Source organism: Prunus persica, chromosome G6 (assembly GCF_000346465.2).
Source record: "Prunus persica cultivar Lovell chromosome G6, Prunus_persica_NCBIv2, whole genome shotgun sequence".
Classification (NCBI taxonomy): Eukaryota; Viridiplantae; Streptophyta; class Magnoliopsida; order Rosales; family Rosaceae; genus Prunus; species Prunus persica.
The window spans coordinates 26,327,966-26,346,635 of NC_034014.1; the positions used below are offsets into that span (position 1 = coordinate 26,327,966).

General features: G+C 40.1%; 4 protein-coding genes across 5 annotated transcripts; 3 read left to right on the top strand and 1 right to left on the bottom strand.

Annotated features, from left to right (window-relative positions):
* LOC18774016 (ethylene-overproduction protein 1) lies at nt 1,111-6,787 on the top strand. The gene is made up of 4 exons (XM_007208314.2): nt 1,111-4,116; nt 4,520-4,811; nt 4,897-5,206; nt 6,036-6,787. The coding sequence occupies exons 1-4, from the start codon at nt 2,027-2,029 to the stop codon at nt 6,266-6,268; spliced, it is 2,925 nt and encodes a 974-aa protein (XP_007208376.1). The 5' UTR covers nt 1,111-2,026; the 3' UTR covers nt 6,269-6,787.
* Nucleotides 7,311-8,057, top strand: LOC18775257. The gene has a single exon (XM_007207583.1). The coding sequence runs from the start codon at nt 7,311-7,313 to the stop codon at nt 8,055-8,057; it is 747 nt and encodes a 248-aa protein (XP_007207645.1).
* On the top strand, nt 8,691-13,090 carry LOC18774534 (importin subunit beta-1). Of its 2 annotated transcripts, none has more exons than XM_020566086.1 (3): nt 8,691-9,186; nt 10,113-12,545; nt 12,691-13,090. In XM_020566086.1, exons 2-3 carry the CDS (start codon nt 10,123-10,125, stop codon nt 12,887-12,889), a joined length of 2,622 nt encoding a protein of 873 aa, XP_020421675.1. In that variant the 5' UTR covers nt 8,691-9,186; nt 10,113-10,122; the 3' UTR covers nt 12,890-13,090. The 2 variants fall into 2 exon arrangements, with proteins under 2 accessions (XP_020421675.1, XP_007208359.1); XM_007208297.2 differs by having other exon boundaries at nt 8,944-9,186; nt 10,116-12,545; nt 12,691-13,086.
* LOC18775241 (probable L-type lectin-domain containing receptor kinase VI.1) lies at nt 13,214-15,675 on the bottom strand. Its single transcript, XM_007206520.2, has one exon. It carries the CDS (start codon nt 15,429-15,431, stop codon nt 13,404-13,406), a length of 2,028 nt encoding a protein of 675 aa, XP_007206582.2. The 5' UTR covers nt 15,432-15,675; the 3' UTR covers nt 13,214-13,403.

The following is an 18,670-nucleotide window of genomic DNA, read 5'->3' on the forward strand; positions in this document are numbered from 1 at the left end:
TTTTAAGATGTGGTCCACCTAATACCTACATTCATTCTTTCCTACTTGGACACGATACCTACATGTATATAAATTATGTGTAGACTTGCGTAGAAAGCTATAGCTTGTCCTTGTTATTTAGTTTTCTATCTTTCTTTAGATGGGATGGGCACCAACAAACAAGACACCATATGACCAAGGGGGTGTCTCGGAAAACACTCTGTTTTGTGACAAATGTTGCTCCCACTCTGTTTTAAGGTTGGGCTCGGTTTGAAGTATTTCAATTCAACTGAACTCCGATGGTTTGGGGATAGTGAAACCGAATCCGGTTGGATTAGGTTGACCGGTTTGAAATATTCAACCCTAACTCTGTTATGATTGCCCAATGGTAACCTTGAAGCGATAATATGGATGTGATCAAATCCCGTTTACACAGGCTTTGACGCGTGGAAGACGAGTAAAGGCCCAACACTGGCATTGGAGCACTTAAGCCCAGTATTGTTGTGCCACGTTAGTAAGTGTAGCGAAAAAAAGTTGTGGATTGTAACCCACTTAACCAGCACAACGAATCTCCGAATCAGACGAGCTATCCACTCGCATGCGAGCCTCTAATGACATGTCCGTCGCTATAAAAACTAAGCCCAACTCTCATAAACCACTTTGTCAAGCCCAAATTGCAGATTCCGTCAAATTAATCGATGTGGATAATATGCAACTACTACATGTGAGGACACTTTTATCGCTTTAAAATATTTGAGACCAACCGAAAATGTGATAATTTCGTCAATCTTTCCTGCGAATTTTAGCTTGCAGGACTCGAATTAAACTTCAACACTGTAATTTTCAAAGTTAAACCGCCGAGAAAGAAAGGGGAAAAGATGTAAAATGTAATAGTGTAAAAAGTTGGATTTATCAAAGAAGTCAAAATATTAGATTTCATATTAGAAAAAGAAGTTTCTTTTTTATTTTCACATCGTAGGGGCAGCAATTAAAAATAAATAATTAAAAAGGCGGACAACCAAGTTCCATGAATCCGTAGCCTAGCTCAGCTGATCTGTCCTTCACTTACGCGCCATTTGGGAAGCGTGGGACGGCAGCTTTTCATTTTTAAAAAAGTCCGGGAGATGCGGCTCTGTAGATAATAGATTGATAATAAGTTCCAAAATAAAAAATAATAATTTTGACGCAAGAAACCAGATTGGGAAAATTGGAAAATTGGCATAAACGACAGGTAGGCCCGACTTTAACGCCTCTCCTCCTCTTTCTCCTGTGTCGTACAATAATGCTTCACACAAATATATCACACGACAGTCAACATACTTTACTCTGAACCATTAACTGTCGTTTTCTATTTCCCTCTCTCTCTGGCCCTCTCCCTATCCCTATCACAGAGATTAACATTTCTGTAGAAATTATAGAAGCACACAAAAATACCACGTACAGAAAACAGAAAAAAAAAGAAAAAAAGAAAAAAAGAAAAAAAAAGAGGAAAGGTCATATTTAGACGGACAAGACAAGAATAATCAGAGGAATATATTAGACCTTTTTTTTTTTGAGAGATAAAATAGAAAGAGAGAGTGGCCGTTGCAACGGCCACCTTCACCCCTCACCCTCCACCTCAACATTTCTGGCTGGAATTGCAAGTCAATGTGAAATTTCATCTCAATCAATCCATCATTCCTCTCTTTCTCTTTCCCCCAAAAACAAACAATATCCCATCCCCCACTTTCTCTCCATTTTCTTGGGAAAAAAAACAAAACAGAAAAAAAAGAGGCGCCTCCCCAAAAAAGGAAAAACCCAGAAAGAAAATTTGTGATTTTCCCAGCCTCCAATTGGCCTGGCCTGCTGCATCACCATCGTTTTCACCTTCAATTTTGTGTTTTTCTGGGTGCCCAAACGGTGGTGATTGCTGGGCATGAGGTAGATTTATAAAAAAAAATATTTATTTAATTCTTGAGTTTTCAGTTTTTCATTTTCTTTTTGTTCGATTTTAGAGTTTTCCATTTCGAGGGTGGTTTGGGAAACTTGAAATTATTGTACTTTGAAGATGCAAAACAATATATTTACCACAATGCGTAGCTTGAAGATCATGGATGGGTGTAAAGGAACTCAAGTTTTCGCCATTAATCCTTCGGGAACCACCACCACCACCACCAACAATGGCGGTAGTGGTGGTGGTGTAGGAGACAAGCTTCTTCATCACCTCCAAGACCATCTCCGGGTCAACTCCACTCGATCCAGATCGAGCCGGAGCAGCTTGAGTTTCCAATCCCCAAACCCAGTCGGCAACAATCTCGTGCTCGAGACTCTTCTCCCGTATGGCCTTCCTTCTTCCGATCTCCTCGAACCCCAAATCGAACCCTCCCTCAAGTCCGTCGATTTTGTCGAAACCCTAGCTGATGTCTACCGTAGGATTGATCATTGCCCCCAATTCGAGAAATCCAAGATGTATATGGAGCAATGTGCTATATTTCGGGGTCTGTCCGATCCAAAATTGTTCCGGCGGAGCCTCCGGTCGGCCAGGCAGCACGCAGTGGACGTACACACGAAGGTGGTGCTAGCTGCGTGGTTGAGGTATGAGAGGAGAGAGGACGAGCTTATTGGGTCGTCGGCAATGGATTGCTGTGGTAGAAATGTGGAATGTCCCAAGGCTAGTTTAGTTTCTGGGTATGACCCTGAATCTGCTTTTGAGTCTTGTATGTGTTCTCGGGCCCCTGGCGGGGAAGAAGATGACACACCTCGCCGGGAAGAAGATGATACTCCTCGCGGGGAAGAAGATGACGATGATTTTGTGATGGTGGGAGATGAGGAATGTTCGACTTCGGAGGAGGATGGTAATATGTCGTTTTGTATTGGAGATGCTGAGGTTAGGTGTGTAAGATACAAAATTGCCTCGCTTTCGACACCTTTTTATGCAATGTTGTATGGTAACTTCAAGGAGAGGCGAAGGGAGAAGATAAATTTCACGCAGAATGGGATCTCTGTGGAGGCAATGAGAGCAGTGGAGATTTTTAGCAGGACTAAGAGAGTAGATTATTTTGATGTGAGGATTGTTTTGGACCTTCTCTCTTTTGCAAACAGGTTTTGTTGTGATGATATGAAGTCGGCTTGCGATTCTCATTTGGCATCTTTGGTTTGTGAACTGGAGGATGCAATGCTGCTAATTGACTATGGATTGGAGGAGACTGCTCATCTTCTAGTGGCAGCTTGTTTGCAGGTGTTTCTGAGAGAGCTCCCCAGTTCATTGCATAATCCTCATATGATGAGATTATTTTGTAATTCAGAAGCAAGGCAAAGACTGACTATGACAGGGCATGCTTCTTTTATTTTGTATTATTTCTTGAGCCAGATTGCCATGGAGGAAGACATGAGATCGAACACGACGGTGATGCTTCTAGAGAGGCTGGGAGAGTGTGCCACAGAAAGTTGGCAGAAGCAACTTGCATTCCATCAGTTAGGTGTGGTGATGCTTGAGAGGAAAGAATATAAAGATGCTCAGTGGTGGTTTGAAGCAGCAGTTGAGGTTGGTCATATTTATTCCTTGGTGGGTGTTGCAAGGGCCAAGTTCAAGCGTGGTCATAAGTATGCGGCGTACAAGCAGATGAACTCTCTCATTTCTGATTATACACCGGTTGGGTGGATGTATCAGGATCGATCTCTGTATTGTATTGGAAAGGAAAAGATGATGGATTTGACGACTGCTACTCAATTGGATCCAACTCTATCTTATCCATACAAGTTAAGGGCTGTTTGTCTGTTGGAGGAGAACCAAATTGAAGCAGGTATCACAGAGATCAACAAGATAATTAGTTTCAAGGTCTCCCCTGATTGTCTTGAATTGCGGGCTTGGTTTTCAATTGCCCTAGAAGATTTTGAAGGAGCTCTCAGAGACGTCCGAGCACTCTTGACTTTGGACCCAAATTACATGATGTTTCATGGAAAAATGCATGGTGACCATCTGGTAGAGCTGCTCCGCCCTCTTGTTCAACAATGGAGTCAGGCTGATTGTTGGATGCAACTATATGATCGATGGTCCTCTGTTGATGATATTGGTTCTCTAGCTGTTGTACATCATATGTTGGCAAATGACCCTGGGAAGAGCCTTCTACGCTTTAGGCAATCTCTCCTTCTGTTACGGTAAGTAGGAGAAAGTGGCACTTTACTTCGATATTCTCAGTTATGCTGCATTTTCTTTATTATTTTATTATTTGATTTTTTCTGTTGATTATAATTCTGTACATTATTTTCTTTGTTAATATGCATATTAACATTTTCCTGTGAAGGTCTTAATCCAGGCCAAAACATCTTAAGTTCTTGACACTTGTAGAACTTAATTCACTTTTGATTAATTGGAATTGTATGTGCCAACTGACTATCTGCCTATATTGCATGCTGGCAGAACTCTAAGCCTCTTCTGATCCTAAGATGTATCATACAGAAGAAATAAGCCATTTAATCCAATTGTTAGTGCTTTTTGGTTGTCCTTAGTTGCTATATTGTTCTGTTTTAGCAGCATCTCTGATGTTCCTGAAATTCGCAGGTTAAATTGTCAAAAGGCTGCTATGCATAGTCTGCGGTTAGCTAGAAATCATTCTGGTTCTGAGCATGAACGGCTTGTCTATGAAGGATGGATATTGTATGACACTGGTCATCGTGAAGAAGCATTGGCAAAGGCAGAGGAGTCCATTTCTATCCAGAGATCATTTGAAGCATTTTTTCTTAAAGCATATGCTTTAGCAGATTCAAGTCTTGATTCTGAGTCCTCAACATATGTGATCCAGCTTCTGGAGGAAGCACTTAGATGCCCTTCAGATGGCCTTAGAAAAGGACAAGTAAGTTTCATCCTTAGAATAATTTTTTGGTCCTGATATTCTGAACTTCAATTTTATTCAGATTGTTAACTATGTTATCCTGCAGGCACTAAATAATTTAGGAAGTGTGTACGTAGATTCTGATAAGCTGGATCTTGCTGCTGACTGCTACACAAATGCACTCAACATTAAGCATACACGAGCACATCAGGGTCTAGCACGAGTATATCATCTTAAAAATCACCGCAAAGCTGCATATGATGAGATGACGAAGCTGATAGAGAAGGCGCGAAACAATGCATCAGCTTATGAGAAACGTTCAGAATACTGTGACCGTGACATGGCAAAGAATGATCTAAGTACGGCTACACAATTAGATCCCCTGAGGACATATCCATACAGATATAGGGCAGCAGGTATGTTGTTACTATGGTTCTTGTTTGTTTAGTACATGGCTTTTAAATTGGAAGTCACTGTTTATAATTAGTGCTGGGAGGTGAAACTGCATCAATGGTGATATTGTTACTATATAAATATACAGAGATGATCATTATTGATTCCAAGTCCTTGGGCCTTAATTTAGTTATCAGCTGTTATGTGTTAAATGAATCACCTAGAAACTAGAATCTACACATAGCTAGGTTTTCAAGCTGATGAGCTGGTGGTGCATTCTGTTGGCTGGAGTTTCAATTGCTATGGAATTGAACAGTTTAGAGGGCTTTATTTCAGGTCCTTAGAACCGAGTTTTTTTCCCCTTTCTCTTTTTCAATCACCTTTGTTTAAGTTTTATCTGTCTAAACATTTGACTCGTTTTCATTGAGCCTAAGTTGCATGTCTATCTGGGCTTCCCCCTCGTGCCCAATGTTTGAAGTTGTATTATAAACAATAGCTAACTAGTACATCTCTGTTTTATTGTTCTGCAGTAGGATTTGAACTGAACACTGACAGTTTAAATAGAAATCAGCATCCCGATTCCTGATGTATTTGGCAACTTGAAATTTGTCATTAAGTGACCAAACTTACTATTAAAGAAGGAAGTATATAATTTAAGATATAAAAAGAAAAAAAAAAGAGAAACTGAACATTTTCATTTTGACATTCTGGTGGAACCTAGGTATGGTCTGTTATATGCTTCATATGATTATGTTATCAGTTGTACAGTGGTGACCCCTTGAATTCCTTAAGAAAAGTATCTATGGGTGTGTGGAAAACATTCTGAACTAACATGGAAATTATGGCGACCAGTTTTGATGGATGACCATAAAGAAGCAGAAGCTATAGAAGAACTAAGTAAAGCCATATCTTTCAAACCGGACCTGCAGCTGCTACATCTTCGAGGAGCATTTCACGAATCAATGGGTGACTTTGTCTCCACTGTGCGAGATTGTGAAGCAGCCCTCTGTCTTGATCCCAACCATGCTGACACTCATGATCTCTATGCTAAAGCACGGGAGCGCGTTAATGAACAACTGAAGTGACAGAATCACAGAGCCATTATTCTTTAATGTATGTAGGCAATCATGCTGTTGCTACCAGATTCTTTTAATGTGGAAAAGGCCAGCAATTGTCAGCATAGGTGCTCCTTTGGATTTTGTCTCTAGAAATCTACAATTGTAGATTTCCATGGCTTGAAGAGTGGAAGCCAGGAAAGAATTTGGATTCATAAGGAAGGAAAGTAGAGGAGCAAGATAGCATGTAAATATCAACTGTTTATTGATTGGATCAATTTATTTAAGTAGAGCAGAGACCTGCTGCTGCTACTGTCTGATATACTACTCCAGCAAAGACGGGAGCAGAAGTAAACCACGGCGAAAAGAATCTTGTACATGATATGTAAGCTTGTGATGCGTGTTTGTCCAATTTAGATGTCTACTTTGTGTTGTTTTCGGCCAAGCGGTTTGCAATGTGTTCTAATCTTCATCATTCTGTTCTCTCATTCGTTGTATAACCTTCATGGTTTTCCATTATGACCGACATGAAAATGATTTATTTTTACAGAGGCTTAATGGGGCCAAATTCAAAGCCAGTTCTGCATTTTCCACTTTTTGAAGACTCTTTCCTATTTAATTTCCCCTTCAATTTATTAGTAGTTTTGGTATCATCTAGGCAATGCATAAAATGAGATTTTGAGGCCTTTTATTTTATTTTAAAGCAAGAAATTTGACACCATGCAGTGATGTTGAAGTAGTGAACTGCCAATGACTTAAAACAAAACATCCCTACATTGCCCTATTTGGTGCCCTACACTTCTGTTTGACTGGAGAATGTAAGTGGATAAATCTAGTGGTGTTGAACTGGTCCCCTCAATTTCATAGGAAAGGGCCTTTCTACCTGATCACATGTGACCATTTTAAAGTGAAAATCAGTGTTAAACGGACTGCACGAGATACCCATAAAAGTCCAACTGTCCTGCAATTATATTATTCAACTGCCCCTAACATTTCTCATTCACCTACAGCTTTAGTTCTTCCAATATATGCTCTCCTGCAAGTAAAAGTTGAAGATTCAAAATGCCCTAGAATGCTGAACTTCAATGTACCACTGCTCTCAACCAGGCGCCTTGCAAACTCCGGCAGTGTAGATTTACAAGGCGCATCGCTGAGCACAAGTGACAGAATTCCGTTTTCCTGGGAACAAGTTCCTGGCAAGCCCAAGGACTTGAACACAAGTGATGATGTCCATGATGGGGACACCCCTCGACCCAAGCTACCTCCAGGAGGGTGGCGCCGGCCTCATGATCTCGATGATGGATGTGAGGGCGATGATGATTTTGATGATGATGTTGGTGACGTTGATGGCGATATTGACAACGTTGATTACAGCAACGATGCTTTCTCAGATGCCATAGATGTGTTCTCATTGTCAGAGGCAATAGACATTGTGGAAAAGAAAGCACAGAGAGAACATGAAACAACAGATAGTTTGAGGTCAAAGCTTGCAGAAGAGTCAAGGGAGATGAACCAAAAGTGCTCAAATTTCATAATCGAGAGGTTTCTTCCAGATGCCACTGCATTGGCTGCATCATCTGCTCTACAGCTAAATGAGTCCCAGATCAGTTCAAGCAATGAGCTTTGTTATCCATGGAATTATCCAGAGCCAGAGGCTTGTGTTTCAAGAACAGTCTGCAGGCAATCGTACTCTTCACCTAAGGGTTGTGGCTTGCATGTTTTCTTCCCTTGGCGCATGAAGCACAAGCTCTGTGGAATTAAGAGCCCTGTCAGTGCACAAGCTCATTGCAGTGTAAAACACAAGAAACATAGATCATAAGCAGCTAAAAGGCTAATTAAGTAATTAGAACTTGATGTATAGTATAATTATGAAATTTTCTTCTTTTTGATGCTTTTGTTTCTATTTGTCAAAAAGTTTTACTTACATTCTGCTTATTGGTTTGATCTGATGGTGCAGAGAAATTAACTGCAATCTAAATAAGTTTTGCATTTAAATCTCCATATCATTTTTATATTCCAACATCAAATTCCTTATAATTTAAGGTCACCAACAAAGGCTGGCTATTATTCACTAAGACATTTTCTACTCAAATCCAAATGTTGCTCATCAAACCATGGCTTGGCATTCATTTACATATACAAATAGAGTGAATCATATCTTTTGGAAAAGTAAGAAAATGTGTATTCAAAAGCGCATTCTCTTATGGTCCTCGAATTGCCAATAGTGCAATGACGTAAGTTCATTGTTTGTGGCCATTGAATTTGCAACGTTGCATGTACGTGCACTATTGGTAATTCAATAGTGTATAGCCACATTTTTCTTATGTATGTTTTTTAATGATCGTTGTAATTCCATTGTATTTGTCTCAAATTTTTTTTTTCCTAAACTACATGATTATTCAAAAATCTTAAATACACTAGTGGTTTTGGAAATGTGGGAGATTTGACTACCAAAAAAGTTTATATGATATTTTTTTATGCGCAAAAGTTTATAGGATATTACTTTTAGAAAAGAAACAAAAAAAAAAAAGGTTTATTTGATATTTCTGAACGGTACGCTGTCGGCACGAACCAACCATTCACACGTGGGAGATTTCAAAAAATCCTAGGGTTTTCAAGGGCGGTGAACCCGGGCAGCCTCGGGCAGGCACAGACCCCTGCCCGCTGGTTCTTATTTCAGAAACTTTGGTGACCCCCTCTCGTCTCCCTCCCGCTTCTTCCAAGCATTCGAAATATAAACCATTATATAAATCGCCGATAAATTCTTTTTCATTCATACGCTCTCTTCCTCAATCTATCTCTCTTCTCTCTCGCTCTCTCTGTGCTCTGCTTTGTCTCTACGCAACGTGCAGAGGGGAGGTGAAGTGCTCGCTTGCTCTTCCATTTGTTCTTCGAGTAGGGTTTTAGAGCCTTACTTGCGCGCGCTGCTTCATCGGCTTCTACTTGGGGTATCTCTCTCTTTCTAATCTCAATCTATGCTGTTTGGTTTACATTTCTGGTAATAGATCTGCTGCTTTTGTATGTTTCTACTTGTTTTTGGTCCCCTAGGTTTTGTGCTCCGCTCTAGTATTTGCTGTGTGAAATGCGATTTGGGTTTTATTTAGTCTAATGCGGTTCCTTAGGGTTTCAGTATTCAGGATCTTACTTGTTGTTTTCAATCGAATAGTGCATGTCATGGATTGTGTTATGTTTGGGGTTTTATGGATTTAAGCTATGTGTTCGTCTACATTTCTTTCCTTTTGTTTATTTGGGTTGTCTTTCTTACTCTTAAGCGATTTGAAATGTAATAAATGGTTATGAGTGAGGTTATTTTATATTACAAGTTAGTTTAAATCATTTTAAATTGTTTCTCTGGAAATCTGAATGAAAAGAAGAGGGAAGAGAAAGAGATTTTTCTATGTTTCTCACATGATGCTTTGTATCTGAGTTTTAAGGAATTAAGCTTCTGGCTCAGAAGTTTCTGATGTCATGGTTCTGGTACCTCAGAAACTGAATTTGGCCAGTTAGTTTGGAATTTGGATCAATCGGGTGACACTTGAATCACCTTTGGTATAGAAGAGAAAAGACATGAGTTGTAATTTTATATAATTTTAGTACAAGTTATGGTTTTGGTTGTCATGTTAGTTGTATTTGGAGGTTTCTGTTTCTCTCTTCAGTTGCTGCTTTCATGCTCGATCATTCTTTTCACTGTTCCTTGCAATGTGTGTGTCCTATTTTGATTTTTCAAGTAGATTTATTAATTAATTTAGTTTTCTTTTTTGTAATCTTTTGTCAATGACATATTGTATAGCCTCAGGAAATCATTGGTTTCAACTCAATCATTATTATAAGTTTTATATTTTCTTATGTATCTTTTTTGTGGTTTCGTTTGTAGTAGGAAATAAATGGCTATGGAGATTACTCAGTTTCTATTGGCAGCTCAATCAGCTGATGCAAGAATTCGTACTGAAGCAGAGGCTAATCTTAGGCAATTTCAAGAGCAAAATGTTCCTTCTTTTCTTCTGTCTTTGTCAGTTGAGCTTGCAAACAATGAGAAACCCACTGAATCCCGTACGTTGGCTGGTATAGTGCTTAAGAACTCATTAGATGCCAAAGATGCTGTTACAAAAGAACATCTTGCTCGACAATGGATGGCTATTGACATTTCTATTATATCCCAAATCAAGGACTTGCTCTTAAGGACACTTGGGTCACCTGTGTCAGAGGCAAGACACACCTCTGCCCAAGTTATTGCGAAAATTGCTTCTATTGATATTCCCAGGAAACAGTGGACTGGCCTAATTGGATCTTTGCTTAACAATATGACTCAGCGAGATAGCCCTGCTGGTTTGAAACAGTCAACCTTGGAAACACTTGGTTATGTATGTGAGGAGATATCCCATCAAGATCTTGGGCAAGATGAGGTGAACAATGTTCTTACTGCTGTAGTCCAAGGAATGAACCTTGCTGAAAACAGCCCTGAAGTCCGTCTTGCTGCAACAAGGGCTCTATATAATGCCCTGGAGTTTGCACAGACCAACTTTGAAAATGAGATGGAACGGAATTACATCATGAAGATGATCTGTGAGACGGCCTTGTCTAAGGAGGTAGATATTAGGCAGGCTGCTTTTGAGTGTCTTGCTTCAATTGCTTCAAGGTACTATGAGGTGCTTGAGCCTTATATGCAGGCTCTCTTTGAGCTTACGTCAAATGCTGTAAAGGGGGATGAAGAGGCCGTTGCCCTCCAAGCAATTGAGTTTTGGAGCTCCATTTGTGATGAAGAAATAGAGCTTCAAGAATTTGAGAGTGGTGAGAGTGGGGACTCTGTGCCTCATTCACGTTTTATAGAAAAAGCTCTGACGTCTCTAGTTCCAATGCTGCTGGAAACTTTGCTGAAACAGGAAGAAAATCTAGACCAAGATGACAACATTTGGAATATTGCAATGGCTGGCGGGACATGCCTAGAACTTGTTGCCAGGACTGTTGGGGATGCCATTCTACCCCTTGTGATGCCATTTGTGGAGGCTAACATAGTGAAGCCAGATTGGCACTGTCGCGAGGCAGCCACATTCGCATTTGGCTCAATCATTGAAGGCCCAACCATTGAGCAGCTATCTGGTCTGGTCCATGCAGGTTTAGATTTCCTGCTAAGATTAATGAAGGATGAAAACAACCATGTCAAAGACACTACTGCTTGGACTCTCAGTCGTATATTTGAGTTTTTGCACCATCCTGCTCGGGGATTTTCTGTGATTTCTCCTGACAACCTTCCAAGGGTGGTGGAAGTATTGTTGGAAGGCACTAAGGATGCTCCAAATGTTGCAGAGAAGGTCTGTTGTGCCATTTATCACCTTTGCCAAGGGTATGAGGAAGCAGGAACCTCTTCCTCTCTCTTTACTCCATATGTCCCAGCCATCATTGAATGTCTTCTTTCCACTGCTAGTCGTCCAGATGGGGATGATTCTAGATTGAGGTCTACTGCATATGAATCAGTGAATGCGGTCGTAAGGTGTTCCAATATTGTAGAAACATCACCAATTATAGTTCAGCTACTCCCTGTGATCATGAATAAGTTGAGTCAGACTTTGGAGCTTCAGATTGTATCGTCAGATGACAAGGAAAAGCAAGGAGACTTGCAAGCTTCTTTTTGTGGTGTCCTCCAGGTTATCATTCAGAAACTTAGCAGTGTTGAGGAAACTAAGCGCTTTATATTGGAGGCAGCAGATCAGATAATGCTTTTGTTTCTTAGAGTGTTTGCTTGCCGTAGTTCTACAGTGCATGAGGAAGCAATGCTTGCTATAGGTGCACTGGCTTATGCAACTGGGTCTCATTTTGAAAAGTACCTGCCTGAACTGTACAAGTATTTGGAGATGGGGTTGCAGAATTTTGAGGAGTATCAAGTCTGTGCTATCACAGTTGGGGTGGTTGGTGACATTTGCCGTGCCTTGGATGACAAGGCATTACAGTACTGTGATGGGATTATGAATCACCTGATGAAAGACTTGTCTAGTGAAGCGCTCCACCGGTCTGTCAAGCCTCCCATATTCTCTGTCTTTGGCGACATAGCTCTCGCAATAGGAGAGCATTTTGAGAAGTATACACCTTATGCAGTGCAGATGATGCAGGGAGCTGCGGAGCTCTGTGCTCGGATGGACTCCAGTGCTAATGATGATGAGTTATTGGAATATGGAAACCAGCTAAAGTGTAGCATCTTTGAAGCTTATTCTGGTATACTTCAGGGCTTTAAGAATTCAAAGCCTCATGTCATGCTGCCATATGCCCAACATATCCTGCAGTTTGTTGAATTGGTCTTAAGGGAGACGCACAGGTATCATCCTCTCTCTCTCTCTCTCTCTCTCTCTCTCTCTCTCTCTCTCTCTCTCTCCAGATGTATCAAATATATTGCCCCTAAATTTCTGGCTTTGCCGGTTTGGAATCTGTTTTCTACCTATCTGATTGTCCTTGTTTTACAGGGATGACAGTGTGACAAATGCTGCAGTTGCTGCATTGGGTGACGTTGCAGATGTACTTGGCCCAAACATTAAGCCGCTGTTTGGGGACCTTGCATTCATTGATGCCTTTTTGCAAGAGTGTCTTCAATCCGATGATGAACAACTCAGGACAACGGCAGCTTGGACTCTGGAGAGGATTAGGCGCATCATGGAGTCATGAGAAGTGGCTGGTTCTTTTGTGAGTAAATGATATTTTCTGTCTAGTATTAGTATTCAGCGAGGCCTAATGGACACAGGTTCTGTACTTTCGAGATTTCTTAGAAAACCATCATCATTGAAGCCAGTATGAAGGTGGCTTTTCTTATGTTTTTGAACTCTGTTAATTGTAATACATCCACTGATCAGTGGTTTGGTGGGTCAATTTTTATGTTCTTCAGTTTTTCTATGCTTCTTTACTCGTACTGCTGTACAACTTCATATTCTACGACAATGTTTAGAAGCCCCAAACGACATTTGACTTCCTAGTTTGCATAAAATCAAATGCTTAAGAAACTTCAGAATAGAGCTCTAATAATTTTTGTTATAGGCTAAGAATTAAAAAACTTCTATATATAATTGATTGGACAATGAATTTTAGGCAAATGTTACAATGTTTGATTTGAATTGAATCTTCCCCAATAATAAATCAGAAATAAAAAGAATGGGGAGCAAAAATTGAAAGCGTAAAACCACTGCTATCTGCCATCGCTCATGGAATTGCAAGAGATCACACCTAAGGATGATGACTGATACGATGTGATTGTATCGGTCGAAAGGAGCTGTATAAATCTTGCGTTCGTTTCACTGATCCGTCCAGAATCAACAATGCTCCAGTTGTCGACTTCCGGGAGCTGCTCTTCCTCATGGAGATATCGTACCACTTGTCTCATGGTAGGCCTAGCGTCTGGTTTGAAGTGAGAGCAAATCAAACCCAGCTCCAGCACCAACTTCATCTCCTTAACAACATAATTCGAATCCAAGTTTGGATCAACAGTTTCGAGTATGCGATCCTCTTGATGCTTCTCCATCACCCAATCTGCCAGAATGAATTCGCCTGAGCCGATAGGTCTTTGCCCACAAGCCACTTCAAGGAGCAAAACTCCATAGGCAAACACATCAGAGCATGTGGAGGCCTTCCCTGTGCGAGCCAATTCAGGGGCAATGTACCCAATTGTACCAACCACACCTGTGGTGTGTGATATTTCTCCATGATCATAGAGCCTGGCAAGGCCAAAGTCACTTAGCCGGGGGTTCATGTCTGCACCTATCAAGACATTGCTCGACTTCACGTCTCTGTGAATCACCACTTGCTCCCATTCTTCATGTAGATACAACAATCCGGAGGCAATGCCTTTGAGGATGTTGAATCTTTGCTCCCAGCTCAATACAAAGTTGTCTCTGGGCTCGAAAATGAGTGTGTCAAGGCTTCCATATGGGATGTAATCGTAGACTATAAGAAGGTTGTTCTTTTTCTTGCACCAGCCTTGGAGATGGACCAAATTCTTGTGCCTCAATCGTCCCAAGCTCTCGATTTCTGCAGCAAATTCCCTCATTCCTTGAATGGAATTTCTTGTGATCTTCTTAACTGCAATTTCACATCCAGTAGAAGCTAAGACACCTTTGTAAACTTCACCAAAGCCGCCGGCTCCAATCACACCAGAGGCTTTGAAACGTTTTGTTGCTGCATGAAGATCCTTGTACTTGAACCTGTGAGGACAATCCAGCTCCCAATCCTCAAGACTCTCAGACTCAAATCCCACCATTTTTCTATACAAAGTAAAGAAGAACAAAATTGCCAACAACACGAGGACCACAACCGATAAGGCCACAATAAGAGCCTTAATCTGGGGTTTGTAAGAGGATGAACTTTTCTCTTTTGGTGGGTTAGGAAGCTGGGAAAGGTTGAGTTGCCTTGGCATCCCATCCACTGCAAAACTCCATGCTATTATGTAATGAGAGCTTACCTCTTTCCCTGTGGATGCAGAAAAGCCGGCATACATAGTCTGTTGAAGAATAGAGGACAGGTCGACAGGATGGGACAATAGTGGTTTGTCTGGTTTCCTCTTATCTAAGGGAGCTAGGGTGACATTAACAATTTGAGTTTTGCCATCATAATCTATCCAAGCTTGGATAAGATCACCGCTCTCCAAGTTCATTTCTTCTTTGTGCGCACCTGCGACAATGTAAGCAGCTGGTTCAGATGCCACAGAGTACACACTGTTAATGTTGATGCCAACATGGTTTCCTTTAGTGTTGGAGTTCTCTTTAAACCCGTTTACCGTATCGAATTCAACAGCAAAGATGTGGTTCAAAGAGTTATTGTCATTTTTAGAGTTGACAATCCCAAGGAAGTGCCCGGGTTCAGCCCCAGGGAACCGCGGAGAGGGAGCCAGTGTGAAGGCTAGGCCAAAGCCACCTTTGCCGGGGCTTGATGAGACTATTGCAAAAACAAAATGTGTGCTGAAAGAAGAAGCATTGGGGTATGAAGAAGAGTTTTTGACAAACATGTTTATAGGTTTGTCATAGAATGCATGGCCTATAATATCATGTGATTTGTTAGTGAGCCTGATCATACCAGAGGGCTTGAGTATAGAAGCCCCCTCTAGGGTCAGATTTGATTCACTTCCATTGAACCCATTGAACAAGAATTCAACTCCCTGAACCAGAGAGCAAATGGGAAACAAGAAGACAAGGAACAAGGCTAAAGAAACAGCTAAAGCCATTGAAGTTTTGAGCTGAGAAATTGCAGATTAGAGCAAGTCGAAAGACCTTAATGTAGCTGACGAGTGAGAGGAAGGTGAAGGACTTGAATTGGTCAAGGTTTTGAGCCTATTGTCTGTCCTGAGCTGAGGGCCAAGGCAGCAACAAAGGTAAACAACCGTGCCAATAGGGAACTGAGATTTCTTGAGGCACTTTGCAATTATCTGTCAAAGTCAATAAGTTTGGAATTATATATAAATGTTCATTTACCGCGTTGGGAAGTGTTTTGAATATTCCAAGAGAAAAAGACCTAAACGAAATTATTGACCAACTGATAATGGCATATTGGATTATTATTATTGGCTCCATTGACTTGCTCAACCTTTAACAATGAACCCTCTTATGATATGTAAGGAAGAAAAGGACTTAAGTGGTTATCAACATATCTCCAGTATTTTAGTGGCCATGGATCCTTCTGTCTACACTGGCACAAAATGACCGCTAACTATAAATTTATAGCCTTGACTCTTAACAAGGGACTGGAACATTGAACATTTAGAGAGCAAGAATGCAATAACACAAAGAAAAATAAGGGATTAAGAAGAAAAAAAAAAACTTGAAATTATAATATTTGGACGTGGGTGGGCTTTTTGCACTCTCAACCTACAGCAAAACTTTCTTGTAATAGAGATATCATTGTTTTGTTATCTATCTCCGGCCAATAATGTAATGACACGTAGAAAAACCCGCTTATCATTACACTATTGACCGGGTTAGCAAAAAGTGCTATTCCCGGTTGCACGAAAATCTCTCTCCTCAACCTAGGCTCTTAGGAACTGTGTTAGCAGGAAGAAGAATTTTGTAAATAAAAAAAGATGAAGAAGAAGAATTTATTATATGTTAAGCTGATTCCTCTTGATGCAAGAAAGGAATTTTTTTTTTCCTTTCAATTATTTGTTTTTCTACTAAAAGCGGGTTATGAAATGAATTGTAGACTTTTTAAAGTTCACAAAATAGAATGTCTTAGAACTAAAATAGGTATATAAAAAAAAAAAAAAAAAAAAGCAAGCAACAATTAAAGATGAACCCATTGAAGCCAGGTGGTTGTTTTTCACTTTTTAATACTATTTTTAGTACTGGACTAAATAATACAGATTATTATATTTGAGTGGCTTTTGTTGACCCAAGAGCCGGGAATCTCAATAATTGAAGACCATTGCAATCTTTTCTCCTATGCCGTGTCCAAAATAAAAGTTAACTATGCTCTATGCGTGTGTGATCACAAGGCTTAGGCAACGCCACGACCCACGAGGATTGATTTCAGAGCTGGATGTGAAATGACTAAAATGAGCAACCAACCCAAATATACTCACACTGGAATGTTCCATAGAAAGGGTCCCCAAACGACCGTTGAAATTCTTTGGCTACGGATGAAAACTGCAAGTTGAGCAACTTTTTTTCTTTCTTGGGTTTTCTTTTTTGTTGGTTTTGTTTGTCTGAGTTGAGTTCGTTTTCTTTTTGCATCCTCACACCAGTCCGTACTATGATCGATACTTTGATTAAAAAAATCAGAAAACTGGTAACTTGCTGTCATTTTTCTCAATTATCTATCAAGCTAGCAGGCTATGTGTTAGGATATCTAAGGCAGGCAAGTATACAGATTAATATAATACTCAGCATCCCATTGCTACAATCATCCAATTTGCAGCTTGTGGAAATGCTTTCATTACCATGTGACAAAATAATCAGATTGACTGAAGGTCTCAATTTGAAGAAAATCTATCTAACAATCTGCATGAACATGCTTACAAATGACTTGGCATAAAATCTTTTTTGTTTCGACCAAACGATACGATTGAAGATTACCCGCTGTTGTTTGCTCTAAACCTCCATGTCTTAATTAAGCCGTGAATTATGATAACAAATGATTAACTTTCAATTACATTGCAATGGTTCATCATACACTGCTTTCTGCAATTACACCAGCAAAGAACAGAACCAATTAACAGGGTTTTCCATAGCTTTTTGTACTCACAGGGCTCAAATCCAAAACTCACAAATCAAATGAGCATGTTAACAGAGATGTTCAATACATTTTTCTGCTAATTAACGTATAAAAATACTCCTGCAATAATATTGGAGGCCAGGACAGTGACCGCTGTGAAGCTCTGCACATAATAAATATAATATATGTCAACATCTTGATGGTTTATCTTAATATTAATTGGTCCACGAAGAAGATAACCAGAGGGTTACAAAGATTGATAGATGGTATACCATGTTATTCAGAAATTCATATAATAATAACCCCAAAAAGGAAGATCCCATTTTGTGGCCTCCAAGGCAGGAAAACTCCATGCCAGTCATGGCAAAAAGTATGCTTTACGTGTTAGACCTTCATGCTTTGAAATCATTCCACGTAGAGGGGCAACGAAATTGAAGTTCTTTTCAGTTATGATCTCATATAATATATTCATCACAATGTTTGTAATGCGGATATATTTTCAATCATTAAATGGATCACAAGATATATTTTCCCTATCCATTGAAATACTTGTAGGTTTAATTTATGGCTTCAATGTTTTGGCCAGATATTATGTGTTTTGTTAGTGAGCCTGATCATACCAGAGGGCTTGAGTATAGAAACCCCCTCTAGTGTCAGATTTGATTCACTTCCATTGAACCCATTGAACAAGAATTCAACTCCCTGAACCAGAGAGCAAATGGGAAACAAGAAGACAAGGAACAAGGTTAAAGAAACTGCTAAAGCCATTGAAGTTTTGAGCTGAGAATTTGCAGATTAGAGCAAGTCGAAAGACTTTAATGTAGCTGAGAAGTGAGAGGAAGGTGAAGGACTTGAATTGGTCAAGGTTTAGAGCATATGGTCTGTGCTGAGCCCAAGTCAGCAAGAATGGTAACCAACCCTGTTAACAGGGAACTTAGATTTCTTGGGCAAGATGCTCATTTTCGCGTTGGGGGGAGAGGTGTTCTGATCAATTTTCCAAGCTAAAAAGACTTGAGTGAAATTATTGCCTCCATTGACTTGCTCAACCTTTAACATTTAAACCTCTTATGAAATGTCATGGAAGAAAAGGCCTTGAGTGCTTATCAACTTATCTCCAGTATTTTAGTCGCTATAGATCCTTCTGTGAACTCTTCGGCACAAAATGACCGTTAACTATAAATTCAGCCTTGACCCATTTGACATGCAGAGAGCAACCATTGCAATTACACAAAGAATGGGAAGAAACAAGGAAATTAT